The sequence below is a fragment of the Typopeltis vanoorti genome, chromosome 1 (assembly GCF_054136105.1).
Source record: "Typopeltis vanoorti isolate ZY-2024b chromosome 1, IOZ_Tvanoo_1.0, whole genome shotgun sequence".
Classification (NCBI taxonomy): domain Eukaryota; kingdom Metazoa; phylum Arthropoda; class Arachnida; order Uropygi; family Thelyphonidae; genus Typopeltis; species Typopeltis vanoorti.
This window is the reverse complement of record NC_143549.1, coordinates 166510009-166525416: the sequence shown is the minus strand read 5'-3', so window position 1 is coordinate 166525416 and position 15408 is coordinate 166510009. Positions and strand designations below refer to the sequence as shown.

General features: G+C 33.2%; 1 protein-coding gene across 2 annotated transcripts in view; it reads left to right on the top strand.

Annotated features, from left to right (window-relative positions):
* The window catches only part of Mvb12 (multivesicular body subunit 12-like Mvb12), a 171363-nt gene that overhangs the window by 116626 nt on the left and 39329 nt on the right, over positions 1 to 15408 (top strand). For both annotated transcript variants that reach the window (XM_090395241.1, XM_090395250.1), the window contains one exon: positions 9518 to 9669. In XM_090395241.1, coding sequence (XP_090251367.1) covers positions 9518 to 9669 — 152 coding nt within the window. The remainder of the gene's footprint in view (positions 1 to 9517; positions 9670 to 15408) is intronic.

Below are 15408 nucleotides of genomic sequence, written 5' to 3'. Positions count from 1 at the left end.
TCAGAGCTCTTATATCTGTGATGTCCGGTCTTACTGGAGAAGTAAACTCTAATTAAAAATAAATCATTGATAATTAAAAATAAAACAGGTATTTTCTTCCTAACCCAATTCACAAATCTATAAGTTAAAATTAGTTTGAACACTGTCTGATACACAGTTTTGTGTTTTGATAACTTCTTTATTATTCCCTATAAATTTACTAATTTGACTTCCTACCATATCAGCTTTGATAATTCTGCTATCTATTTCCATATTTAGTTTGCTATCTATTAAAAATTGTGCTTAAAATATCTGAAATGGTTTTATTTGTTCTATAGGTTTATTCTAAACATCAATTGCATCATGCAGGATGCAATTGATGTTTTCAATGTTTCTGCCTATTTTCATAGCCCTTTATACCAAATTGATTAATGCAGATATTCGGTTTAGGTGGAATCCCGCAGACTTGTACTTGATTTATTTAGAAGTAAGATATCATCTGCATAAAGTATAGAGCTGAATAAAGTATAAAGTATAATCGAATTTGATATCAGGTTTAATACCACTTTCCTCCATAATGTGATCCATATAGATGATAAACAACAGTAGGGATAATATGCACTCTTGTCTCACACTCCATTTAACATAAAACTTTTATTCCTGTACTTCTTTCTGTTCCTTGTGTTATATTCCTTTTCCAGATTTACAAAACTTAAATACAGATTCTTATTATATTTCTATGTTTTCTCAACTATTTGTCTTATGATGAAAATCTGATCCTGATAAGCTGTTTTGACCTGAATCCAACTTGTTCCTCTCCAAGCTTCACTTCCCTTTCACAATTTTTCTTAGCTTTTCTCAAGTACACTTGTACCAGGAACACTCAATAGGAAAATTTCCGCTGTAATTCTCTCATTCATTTTTGTTTATCATTTTTATAGATAGGTACTATGCTCTACTTTTGTCATCTGGAATTCGACACTGACCAGGCCTTCTGAATTATAGCATAGTATAACAGCATAGCCACTGTTTTTTTTTACTCCTATATTTGAGCATTTCTGATCAGATATCATCTACTCCAGCTGCTTTTCCACATTTCAGGTTTTTGATAGCCTTTTCTACCTCAAGTAATATGCATTCCAGATCACATTACTCTTGAGTGTTTTCTGCCACTGTTATGTTGCTGCTTGTTTCATTAAACAGTCTTTCAAAAGTAATTACTCCAGATATCTAGAATATCTTTATCTTCAATTTTGATATTGCCTTTATCATCTCTGATTCCTGTTGCAATGCTCTTTCCTCCATATCTAAGCTTTATCAATAGTCTCCAGAATGTTTTGTCACCTTCCTGATATTTATTTTCTGTGTTCTTACTAAAATGGTTTCTCATGACTTCTGTTTAGCTAGTTTTACATAGTGGAATGAGATAAGACATGTGGAAGCTGCAGAAATGAAGTTCCTAAGACCACTCGCAGGCTATAAAAGAATAGACAAGAAATGAAGAAATAAGAAAACAATTATCCATAATTAACATAACAGAAGACATCACAAACTATAGAAAGAATGAAACACAGTGCTTTGCTTTCTCATTTTTCTTTTTATTCTTTAAGACCACAAGGTGACTTACTTGTCAGGAACTTTCTATTGAAAAAAAGAAGAAAACATATTTGCTTTCTTCTTTTCCTTCACTCTCTTTAACTTCCTGAGTCCACCATGAAGTACTGATTTTTCTATGTTTGTACTAGCTGTTTTAAGGATACTTGTGACATAAGACTGAATGATAAATGCACGTAAACACAAGAAAGATATTTAATTAATTTCGGTCTGGAAATAACAGACCATCTTCAGTGGTATTACAAGAACAGTTTTAAAAAATACAAGCTAGAATACTAACAATAGATCGTAAAAAATAGAACACGGCACATGATGTTATATCACTAAGTATTAAGTATAAAACGAAATATTTTGAAGTAGAGACACAATTTAAAAAAAAAAAAAATGAGTAATCTTGATTAGACTTTCTCAGATTTTTGATATAGATATACAGTCATTACGATTCAGGTTGGGACGATGGAGTAAGGCCTCCACGCTTTCCTTGAACAAATGTTCAAACCTATAATTGGATATATGTAAGAGGCGAGTCCTGGACCAAAAGATGCTGTGGTCAGTTTCAATCCCATGTTGAGCCAATCCAGACTTTTCAGGTTTGTTGTGAAGAATGGAGGATTGGTGTTCTTGGATTCTTTTTTTCAAGAAAACGTCCAGTCTGTCCAAAATAGGAAAGATCACAGTTGCAAGGAATTTGATAAACTCCAGGAAGAGATAAAGTCGAGCGTTACCTATCAACAAATTGTCGAGAAGACAATTTGTTGATAGGTGAATACGTAGTTGTTAAATCATATTTCTTTAAAATTCTTGCGATAGGTTCTGAAATACCGGAGATATAAGGAATAGGCACTCGACGTTTTGAAATTTTGTTGTTTTATGGAGGATTATAAGAATTGAGAAGATGTTGAGTACTTTTTTAGAAAAGCCATTGAGTTTCATGTGTTGTTGGATAGTAGAAAGTTCTTTCTGTAGATAATCAAAAGTAGAACAATTAGTTTTGGCTCTTCTGATGAGGCATTTTATAATTCCTGTTTTTTGACAAGGATAATGGGCTGATTCTTTAAGAATATAACGACCTGTGAACGTTGGTTTCCTGTATACTGTAGTTGTAAGAATATTTGAAGGTTACCGGATGAGGAGAATGTCTAAAAAAGATAACTGGTTGTTTTCTTCTATTTCCATAGTAAAACTTTATACGATGATGCAAGGAATTAATACTGTTTAAAAAAGAAGATAAAGAGTTTTTACTGTGAGGCCAAATAGTAAAGATGTCATCTATATATCTTACCCAAAAGGATAGTTGAGGGAAAATAGATGAGAAGAGGACTTTTTCTAAATGTTCCAAATAAAAGTTGGCTAAAGCAGGAGAAAGAGGACTTCCCATAGCTGTTCCTTCTACTTGGCTGTAAAATTTATTTTGACATACGAAATATCCAGAATGTATTACGAAATCGAATAGTTTTATAATGTCTTGAGGAAAGATGTCAGCAAGTAATTTTAAAGTTTCCTTGAGAGGTACATTGGTATATAAAGATTCTATATCAAAGCTAACCATAAGATCTGTAGGTTGTAATGAGACATTTTTTAATTTTTCTAAGAAATCTGAGGAGTTTTAAAAAAGAATTAGTTACCAATGTAAGATTTCAATAATTTAGCTAGATATTTGGCTATACGGTAAGTAGGAGAATCAATACAATCTACTATTGGACGAGGAGGATAGTCAATCTTATGGATTTTTGGAAGGCCATAAAATCTAGGAGGTCTTGCAAAATGAGTTTTAAGTCTTTCAATTGTGTCTTTATCTAAACTAATGACTTCATCTAAGAAAGAATTTAATTTCTTTAGTTGTCTGTTGGTTGGATTATAATCAATTTCTTGATATGTGGAGTGATCTCGAAGCAAAAGAGAAAGCTTTCTTCTGTAATTTGCTGAGTCCCTAACTACTGTTGCTTTTCCTTTGTCAGCTTTGGTGATAATGAGGTGATTATTTTTTCTCAAGGACTATAAAGATTTCATTTCAGAAGGAGATATGTTGGAAGGAGGAAGTTTGGTCTTAAGTAGAGAAGAAGCGACTTCTAGGCAAAGAGCATTAGCTTCATCACTAGTTAGATGATTGAGATTCCTTTCAATGTTAACTAGGAAATCTAGATATGGTATTTTATTTGCAACAATAGAAAAATCATGTCCTTTTGACAGGATGAAGGTTTCACTTTCAGTTAAAGGCCGTCCGGATATATTGACAATTCAATTATCTGGAGTTATGAAGGGCTTGGATTGTCTAGACGAAAGAGCTTCATATTTACGGTTAAGATATTGACTTAGTTTATTATAAGCATGTTGAGTAGAACGTTTAGCCACATTTAGAACTATGTGAGAAGATGTAGATCCAAATTTGGGGAAATATAGGCACACAGATCAGAAATGAGATGACTGTGAATAGCAAAAGTCACGTTTAGCAGCTTTAAGTTGATTACGGATTAGAGATAAACTAGTGTTCTGGTAAATATTATGAGCTCCAGGAGATTTTGTTTCTTTAATCTTAGTGAAATTGGGAATCTTGTTGTCGCGGCACTTTTTTAAGAAATTGATCTTTTCTCTTAACCTACCTTGTATAACTGAAAGTTTTCCTAATTTACTGGTTAGTTTGGTAGCATTTTCCCCGTGAAGGATAAGAATTTGCTGTTTTAAGGATACTTGTGGCATAAGACTGAATGATAAATGCACGTAAACAATCATGTCTCTACTTTCAAAATGTTCTGTTTTATACTTAATACTTAGTGATATAACATCACGTGGCGTGTTCTATTTTTAACGATCTATTGTTAGTATTCTAGCTTGTATTTTTTAAAACTGTTCTTGTAATACCACTGAAGATGGTCTGCTATTTCCAGACCGAAATATTTGGTTAATTAAATATCTTTCTTGTGTTTACGTGCATTTATCATTCATGTTTGTACTAGCTTAATCATTTAATGTTTTCTTCTAGGTTTGTTTTCAAACTTTTATTTTTTCTTGAATAATGTTTGTATTTTAGTCCAATGCAACAGTATAGAACTACTATGGAGAGCATAAAACAAGGGAAGTATACTTAATTATCAGAACCATTAATAGAAAGTGGCAACCAAAACAGACCACAATTAAAGATAAAAAAGGCAAAGTATTGATGAATAAAGAAAAAATTGTACAGCTGTGGACAAGATACTGTAGTGAATTTGAATTAGACATTGACTAGATTTAGATAGTGTTGGGAAACCGACTGAAGAATTGAAGCAGATATCACCACCAGGTAATGAGCATGATATGGACATTTTAAGAGGAGAGGTAGAAAAAGCAATAGGATGGCTAAAACACAGCAAGAGTCCTGGTATTAACAATAACGCACTGGAGAAATGATTAAATATGGCGGTGAAAGTATGGTTACAGAAATGCACCAACTATGTAATATGGTATGGAAAGAAGGGAAAATGCCAGAGCAGTGGGTCAAATCAATATTAGTGACATTATACAAGAATGGAAATAAGCTAGAATGTAAAAATTATAGAACAATTGCCTTGACAAGTCGCCTTGGCAAAGTGATGATGATGATATTGACAGAAAGATTGAGAACACAATTGGAAGCATACGTTACAGATGAGCAGGCAGGATTTAGGAAGGATAGAACTACAATTCACCAGATTTTGACAATGAGGTTAATAGCAGAGAAAGCTAAGAGAAAAAACAAAAACATATATACTTGCTCTGTTGATTTTCAGAAAGCATTTGACAGTATTGACCAGAAAGCAATATTAACAGTTCTGGAATCCTATGGAATTGATAAAAAAAAAAAAATAATAATAATAATAATAATAATAATAATAATAATTAATAGCTATTTTAAAAGATGTTTATCAGAATGCAGGATCACAACAAAAATATAATTTCTTTTTTATTGTAATTTAAATTTATTGCTAGAATTAATGTACAGTAGATGCTCACTACAGCAAACCTGTAGGAAACAGTGAAATAACTTATAACTCTGTGTTCACTATAGTCTATTTAGGGGAAGAATCCATAACCATAATCCAGAATTTCTAAATTACTGCACAGAATTGTGGACAGACAAATAATTTAAAAAAGAGAATTGGCAAACAATTAATGAAAATGAAAAGAAAATAACTAAAGAAGAATTAGAAATCAGCCTGAAAGAAACAAGAAATGGAAAATCACCTGGAGAAGATAAGCTAGGTTCAGAACTATATAAATACACAGGAACAAGATTCAATGAAAGACTTATTATTTTTAAATAAAATTTATTTAACTGGTATTCCCCCCCCCCCCCCAATAAAATGGAAAAAAGCAATTGTGATTCCTATCATTAAAAAAGGTAATAGAGATGACCCTAAAAACTATAGAGGTATCAGTATACTAAATTCCTGTTACAAAATATATAGCAGAATCTTAAATAGCAAACTAACAAAATATTCCGAAAACTTTATTTTAGAAGTACAGAATGGATTTAGAAAAGGACGATCGTGTATAGACCCAGCCTTTTGCCTAAAATTAATAATAGAGAAAAGAAGAGAATACAATTTAGAATCACATATTGAATTTATTGACTTTGAAAAAGCATTTGAAAAAGTTAAAAGAAACATATTATTTAACATATTAAAAGAAAGACAAATACCAAATAATATCCTAAAAGCTATCACAAGTATATATGAAAATAATCAAATACAAATAAGATTAAATCTCGAGCTATCATATACGAGAGAGATAAACCAAGGGGTCTGACAGGGATGTCCTCTCTCAGCAACTCTTTTTAATGAAATAATAATAAAATGGAATAAAAATTTACATCAAGGTATTAAACTTCCTCCTACAGTGAATTTTAACACTCTCCTTTTTGTCGACGACCAAATAATTACAAATTCTGAAGATAACTTACAGAAAGCTATTTTAGATCTAAATGAGATAGCCAAAGATTATGGTATGATAATATCAATAGAAAAATCAAAAACTATGGCCTTTAAAGGACAAGATCCAGCAAGTACTAAAATAGTAATAGATAACAAGATCTTAGAACAGGTGAATTCATTTAACTACCTAGGATGTATGATCACATGTGAAAATGAAAAAGATTTAAACGTAAAAATTACAAAATAGTTAAAAATAACAGGTGTAATTAACTCTAGTAACAGGTGTAACAAACCAGACTAGAAGTATACAATACATTAACCCTACCAGTCTTAATATATGGGAGCGAAATCTGGACAATAAAACAAAAAGACAAAGATTAATAACAGCAGAAATGAAGTTTATGAGAAAAACTGCAAAGTATACCCTATTTGATCGCAAAAGAAACGAAGAAATTATGAAAGAATTAACCCAAGAACCAGTATTAGAAAAAATTAAAATATATATAGACATAAATGGATGGAACATGTTCAAAGAATGAAAACAGAAAGATTACCAAAACAAGCCTTAAAGTACAAGCTATTAGGAAAAAGAAAACCAAGACGTCCTCTTAAATGATTCAACGATGACTTGTAAGGCCGGGAACCGGCTATGCTAGGTCTAAATCCTTGATACGCATGATGATGAAGAATTTAAAGACAGATTGGGATGGCTCTTGAATGTTTCATGATGTTTTTCAGAGACTACATAAGCAAATTGAATTCTTCATACAACTCTTTTCTAACAGTCTCTCTCTTTACTGTGGTCTTTTTCTCTAAGTAAACATAGGAAGTTATTATATCTGTTTTCTTGTGTTCATTCCATTTGTACTGGCTTTTTGATAAAGTCAAAAATATATGCATCTGTGTTTCGAACTTTTGAACTACAGTTTGCAGCATTGATCTGTAACTTTTGTATAGTTTGTTGTTGTACATCATTTAATTATAGTAGTTTGCTATAGTATACTTCTGCCTTATATATATTTACTGCCTGTTTATATTGATGCTACAAAAAGAAATTAAACATCAGTATTAGACAATCTATTAAAAGAACATGTCTGGAGAAGTAAATACTTGTTTGTTTATTCTCTCAATTTTATATGCATTAAGAATCTTATTTATAGTATTTTTAACCCAGTACATTTTTTGTTTCAATATGTGTGAAGCACCACCCTCAGTCAAAATCATTATTGATGATTTTGACTGAGGAAGAATTAGTTGCTGCTGTGTGAAGACAGCAGATTTTTTTTCAAACTAGCAAGTGAAAATTCAGTATTAACGGACATAATGTTTTTTTTCTTGTGAAGAACATATTTTCAATTTACCAATTTCAAGAACAGATTGTTAGTAATTGACAGTGATCTGTCAGTTATCATTCTACAGCAGGAAAGCAATTTGCCAGTTGATTAACTGAAGTGTCGAAAAAACTGAAGACATGATTGCACAATGCTGAACCTGAAGTCAGTTCACCCAACTTTATTCAGTACAACTATCAATTAATTAAAAATTCGGTCATTTGAAGGTCAGCTAACTGAGAGATCACTGTATATTTCAGCTTGGAGATTAGTTAACATTTCATAAATGTTATTTATTCTTAATATATTGACAGTTGTATGCAAGGTGTGACAATTCAATTCCCAGAATGCACACACAAAAACTGTATTTGCTTACCTGTAGACTAGTTGCTACCATCATCTTTGAAGTAATCTTATTGCAGCAATGTACTTGGTTAAATGGATATTGCCACTATTTAAAACATATTTGGAACTCATCTTCTGGAATGCTTATTATTTTCACATGATGTTGGATTTCATAAAATCTGTATCCTCTCAAGGCATTCTTCAGGTTTAGCAACAGCCAAAGTTGCACAGGGCTAAGTGAATTCGGAGGATGGTCCAATTTTGTTTTAGATTTTTTTTTTTTTTTAGCCAGAAACTCATGAACTAATTTATTGCATCATGTGCAAGGACATTGTCATGATGAATGAGCCAACTTCAGTTATACTTCTTATAGAGAAAACAGTGTTTGTTCACTCTTTGTCATTGTTTAATGAATTTGAAGAAAACTTTCCCTTATTGTCAAGAACAAAACAAAAAGCAGTCTTCATCTATGATCATGACATTCATGCCTTTTAATGAAGATTATTCTATTTGCATTTTTTGGTGGTGGTTTCAGCCATTCTGAAAGTACCAAGTTTCATCACTTTAAGAAAGATCATAACAAACATCAAACTACAACTGCTTTTTAATCTTCACTCAAAATTCCCAGAACCATTTTTTTCAAAAATTGTCCATCAAAATCTTCCTCACTGTTTCTCTATTTAAATTTAATTCTTCTACCATTAACTTTCTACTTAATTCTGTCAGACTGAACTAATTGCTGCACTCTTTCCACATTTTCCCATCTTCTATAGTTGTGATTGCCCAGTTCTTTCATTGTCTTATGCTACTCAAATACACTAGACTTTTCATGGCATCACACTACAAACCATTCTTAATGTGCCTGTTTCACTTGCAGCTCAGTCTCAATTTACACAAAACTTGATAATGCTTTGTTCTAAATTCTGTTTGCCCATTTTTCTGCTGAAAGCAACAAACTATAAAACTCTGCCTTGAGGCAGAGTTTTATAGTTTATGGTTTAATGACTCGAGAGTTTATAGTTTAATATGACTCAAGGCAAGGACAGACTATGTCCAAACATAGTCATATGGTTCTGCCTGACTTGCCATATGAGTGGTAGCTTCAAGCCATTCTGGGAATTTAATTACTACACCTCATTTTATGTGATCACGGTAGTTTCTGCTGTGATCGTTATGATCCCATCCAAATATTGCCAGATATATATATATTACTGAAAATTGTTGCAAAAATCCAAAATGATTATTGATGAATATCTTTTCATATACTAGCAATCCTTCCTTGCTTCTTTTGTTTGTATAATTTTTGATAATATCATTTCTTACATTGGATTAATATTTAAATATTATTCATATCTCCAGTTCAGGAGGAAGTACAGGTTTTATGCCATATCCCGTAAACCCCATAAGCGACAGAAATTTTAATGGTGACTTTAATCCGGGAGGAAGTTTTTCAGTTACTGCTCAGTCTAATTACTTTCAAGGTAGTAGAACTTTGGGAGGACAGAGTTCAGGTGAGTGATATTTCACTACACGTATGACTGAATTTATAGTGATGCATATATGTTGGAGTAATCAAATATTATTTGAATAATTTTGATACTGAAATTAATTTTTGTAATATTCAAAAAAATTTTTTGAATTTTTGTTTATATTTTTGTCAGATAATTAAAACTTAATTTTCATAAGAGAAATAAAAGATATCTGATTAATAAGTATCTAATTCATTAATATATACTTTCAAATAAATAACTTTCACATTCATTTATCTCTTCCTGTTTGATTTTACATCATTCCAGCAAGGTCACCAGCATTATTAAATTCCTGATATGTACCCTCAAGGTGGACTACACTACTACTGTAGTAGTACTCTGATAAGTTCGATAGTAAGTTAGCAGTAATATAATTTTCCTCCAAATCGTCAAAACTTACACTTCTGTCTTCTAATTGCTTTAGTTCACGTAGATGTTGGTCGCTTTCTGAGTTATTTTCATGACATCAAACACCTGTTTTGCTCTCACTCTGTTTAAGTGACCTTATCATCTGAAATTAGCTCTGCTAACACATTCCTGAATGTGTTATATTTGAGCATTTTCATACGTGAGCATTTATGGTCAAATATCACCTACTCCAGCTGCCTTTTCACATTTCAGGTTTTTGATGACTTTTTGTACTTTAAGTATGGATATGTATTCTTGATTGCATGCCTGAATTATTTTTCACCACATGCTGCCTCTGATTGTTTCATTTAGCAATTTTCCAGAGTAATTACTCCATACATCAATTCTCAGAATATCTTGCCACCTTCTTAATATTTTTATGTTCTTACCAATGTTTTCTCGTGACTTTTGTTTAGCTAGTTTTACAGTATTTAGCTTTCTTACATTTGTCTCTGTATTCGCTAAAAGAGTACAAGCTGACTTATTTGCCAGGAACTTTTGATATGCTTTCTTCTTTTCCGTTACTGCCTCTTTAACTTCTTGTGTCCATCATGGAGTTCTGATTTTTCTACCCTTGGAGAAAACCTCACCATATGCCTCTCTGACTGAATCAATGTTTTTTCTTCAGGATTTGCTGCTGAACCTCCATGGTTTGGATCCTGTTCTCAAACTCTTCCATTTTTTCTTGAATAATGTTTCTGTATTTTAGTCTACAGTTCACATCTGAGAGCTGCTCAACTTTTATTTGCTTTAAAACTTTCTTACAACTTATTTTCAATATGAAATTCAATTTTATCCAATTTCAAATCCCCTGTACACACTGATGGCCTGCACCAGGAAGGAAACATCTCTATCAACAATAACATAGTCAATGAGACTTTTCTTATTCCTTGCTACTTCTCTCCATGTGAATTTATGCACATTTTTATGTTGGAACATTGGCATAAATTCACATGTGTTAGTAATAACCAGTCCCTGTCCTGAGCAGAAATCCAACAGGTATTTGCCATTATTATGAGCTTTGCTCTTTTCTCCAAATTTTCCCAAAATATTTTTGTATATCTGACAATCATTTCCTGCTCTATTTAGATCCCCAACAAGGACCAACTTTTCCTTTTTCATTGTGTCAGTTGCTTTCTCTAAAGCTTCAAAAAATTCCTTCACTTTTACCTTAGTAGAACCTTCTGTGGAACAAACAAATAAGTCTCATTGTCCAATTCCCCCATTTTCATATTTGTCCACATCACTCTACTTGAGACTGCCTGCCATTCAAGAAGATTAGCCTCATATTTAGTGTTGAATACTCTGGCTACTTCTTCTTTTCCTTGATTGCCATTGCCTGAATATAACATTTTGTACTTATTGCTCAGAAAGATCTTGCCAGTTTGTCTTTTTTGTTTCAGTCCTCCCCTATTATGTCAATCTGGTACTTATCCAATTTCTCAGCTAGCTCCATTTCTTTGCCATTCAGGCTTCTTATGTTGATAGTACTGATTTTGAACTCTTGTGATGTTGAGTTGGGGTATGTTTCAGGATTTGTTCCAATGGCTGCCTTTTCGATGTTTGCCCTGGCGAAAACAACAGGGGTCTTGTTTAACCAGACAACACCCTTTCCAGCATGAAATTCTCTAATGTTATACCATCATTTTATATTGTGGTTTAAACCAGTAAGAATGTAATTTGGTCACCTTAATCCAAAATTGCCAGCCCATCCTCGTTTGTTCAGTATCCAGTTAGGTACCTAACAGGGTGCACCACGAGAAGGTGAGGATTGGACATTAGGTCCGAAACCCTGGTCGGTTCACCACATCCCTTAAAAGGCTACGCGGAGGTCTCCTCCCAGTTATACAGTTTTGATCCTTAAGTACCCCTCCTTCTGATCTGGCATTCTGTATTATCATTTATATATATATATGCCTAAAATAATGACTGTCAAAAATAAAATAATTTCTGATTCTTTCAAAGTAATTACTTCAGACATCCAGAATATCAGTTGTAACAAACACAAGCAATACAAAGTAAAGGGAAATTTAAACTGAAGTTTTGAGTCCTTTCTAGTAGGAAGCCTAGGTTGTTACTCAGGATGCTTAAGAATAACTGTTTCCTATATTTTGGGAAGCTTAATACTATTGTGTAAATTAGGTATTTTTGAGAGCATCTGCAGATTCTTAAAATAAATAAATATAAAGCCTTTCACATTTGAACAGTCTGCATTGATGCAGAATGTTTGCTTGTAGCTTGATTCTCTGAATGATGTCCAAATCCTGCTAAACCTGTTTGTTATCATTATTTATTTTATATTTTTCCTATCAGATGTTGGCTGATCTTCCACAAGGAACTATACACACAGAGAGGAAGAAGTTAATCCTTAGGAGAACAATAAGGACAGCCTGTTTCATGTAATAACAGAGTAATTCAACTCAATCATAGCAAGACAAAGATTACTGTTCTCAAAGAAATTCAAACAGAGAAGCTCTTGAGAAACAAACCTTAATGAAGAAAGAATTGAGGAAATCAGCAAGTTTGAGTACCTGGGATCCATTATTAATGTGAAGAATTGCTGTTCAGAAAACATCAGAAAAAGATTAGGAATGGCTAAAACAACAGTCACAGTCAGAGACTTGTCTAAAATCTGGAAAGATGGATCTGTCTCCATGGGAACAAAGTTGAGGATTTTGGATGCAGTTATTTTTCCAACAGCAACTTATAGACGTGAGACTTAGAATCTAAAAGGATAGAAAAGGACTTAGAAATGGATAGCTGCTTTTGAGATGTGCTGTTACAGAAGGCTGAGGATATCATATACTGAAAGGCATACAAATGAATGGGTATTAGAAAAGATCAGTAGAACTTTGTCTCCTTAAGGATATTGACAGATAGTTAAAATATTTTGGACACATTGAAAAGATGGAAGAATGACTTCTCAGAACAGTAATAGAAGGGAAAATTCCTGGAAGGAGATGAAGGGGTAGACTGTCAGTGAGATGGATGGATGATGTGTGTGGAGTGACTGATCTTCAGAGAGTTGAAGCATACAACAGGGCTACATGGCAAGGCTTAGTGTGGCACATGACCAAGCATCAGAGTGACTGTATGGCATCTGTGGATGCCCAGTGAACACACAGATGGAGTTTCATGTCAAGATTCAAAGCAGTACTGAGGCTATTTTTTTAAAGTTCTGTTTATTTTTCCTGATATACTTTGTCTGGTACATTAGGAAAAATAACCAGAAAAATGACTGCATTACTGTAATTTATCTGTCAAGGATTAAGGAAAGATTAAGTATTTTGTTGAAATTATAGCCATTACATAAAGTGTGATACATATGATTGTGTGAGCTGTGAAAGTCACCTCATTGGAAGCAAGTTGGATGACTTACTAGTTCTAATAACGCCATACTGCTGGGAGGCAGGAGGGCATTAATGGGAATGTTTGTGAATAAATCTGCATATGTGAATAGGTTTTAGTATACTGCAAAAAGAAAGGTCACCATTTGGGAGGTATGTGATTAAGATGTGTAGAAAGGCTGAACTTTTGTTTTTCCATGGTAAAAACAGATCTTTTTTCATAGTAACAGATTTTTTGGATGTTAACTATTAAGATGGACAAATGTATCTGTTATGTCTAGGCCATGAGGCATTGACAATGTATCAGTGCATCGTAGCCAGACAGAAGTCTTAAGAGGGATTATGTGCCAGCTCTCCTTTCCCTTCCCTTCAAGGACTTTTCAAACTTGTAAAGATTTTCATGCTTTTCAAATCCAATGTAGAAATTGGCCATGGGTGAGAGAGAAACCATTTCAATACTCTGTTTGTATTCATTCTTCCAAGAGAAGCAACTACATGGGTGGCAGAGTGTTTAGGGCTCTTCAAAGGAATGTGGGGGTGAAGAGCAAATAATAAAAAATTAGCAACAGAATATTTCTTACTTGTATAATTTTCAGCCAGGTCCTAGATTACATATAGATGACAAGAGGTAAACAAAATAGAACAACACTTTAAATATATGCACTTGTGACAATGTATGCTATTAATTGCAGGAGGATAGCTCCAGCTGCAGTATTAGAATTCAAAGAATAAATAATTCAAGAAACATAGGAATGAGGAGTGTTAATTAGGATGACTTCCCATAATGGTGACAATTTAAGACTGTTGTTCTTGTTGAGTTTTGGTCTGTGGATGTTGAACTTCAAAACTTTTTTAAGGCATGCCTTATAAGCTCAAGGAGTTATATATGCTCTTCCAGAGCAAGCCTCTACAAAAGGATGAGTATGCTAACCACTTGATCAACCAGGTTGGCTTTTTCTCTGTAAGACTTTAGTTTTATTCCGGTGAATTCTATGCCTAGTGATGGTTTGCTAAACTGGCCTTCTTATCTGACTCATGAAGTAGAAAATAATCTTGATCTTCTTCCATACAAATCTGAGCTGAATGACCAGTCTGCCAATAATAACAAAGGTCACATGAAAATGAGAGAGAGAGAGGAGGATATTTATCTTGTGGAGAGTCTAAGAAGAAATTCACTGACCCACATGCATCTTTATGTCCAGGTCAAAGAAGGATTGCAAGACTTCACCAAACTGACCTACATGCATCTTTGTCCTTTAGGTCAAAAAGATGCATGTAGGTCAGTTTGAAGTCTTGCAATCCTTCTTCAATAGTCCCTTTACACACAGAGTGGAGATTCTAGCAACTTCTAGAGGTGAATTTGGAATTAATCCATTAGGCATAAAAGTAGCTCTGATGAAGGACAATTCTTTTAAAAGAGAATTAGTGAAACACATCTTACATGCACAGGGAACTAAAGTTTTAATTGCACCATATTCCTGACAAGGGTGATGCAGCATTAATCTACTTTCCAGTATGCATTGTTTTTCTATATACCAAGAACTGTAAACTTCCCTTAGGCTGTTGTAGAATTAAAATTAAGAAAGGGGAGGCAATTGTTCTTTCTACTTCAATCATCATCAAATTCCTGCCTTGTACCCTCAAGTGGTGTACAGGATATGATAGTACTACATGAAAAAAATTACATTACTAACTTCCTATCTACAATTTTCCTCCAAATCAGTCTGTTACTTGTCAAGCCTCCAACATTATCAGACCTTATATTTCTATCGTCTAAGGCACTTTGTACCGTATCAATCCACCTATATCTTGGTCTTCCTCTGGGTCGTTTTGCTGCCAACCTAGCAGACTTGTTTTGCTAATTCAAGGATAAATTTAATTCTTGACTTGGCTGAATTTACTTTCTCAAGATACTCGCAAAGTTCTGACAAGGAAGAGTTCTAAACAGCAAAACCGTCAACATGAC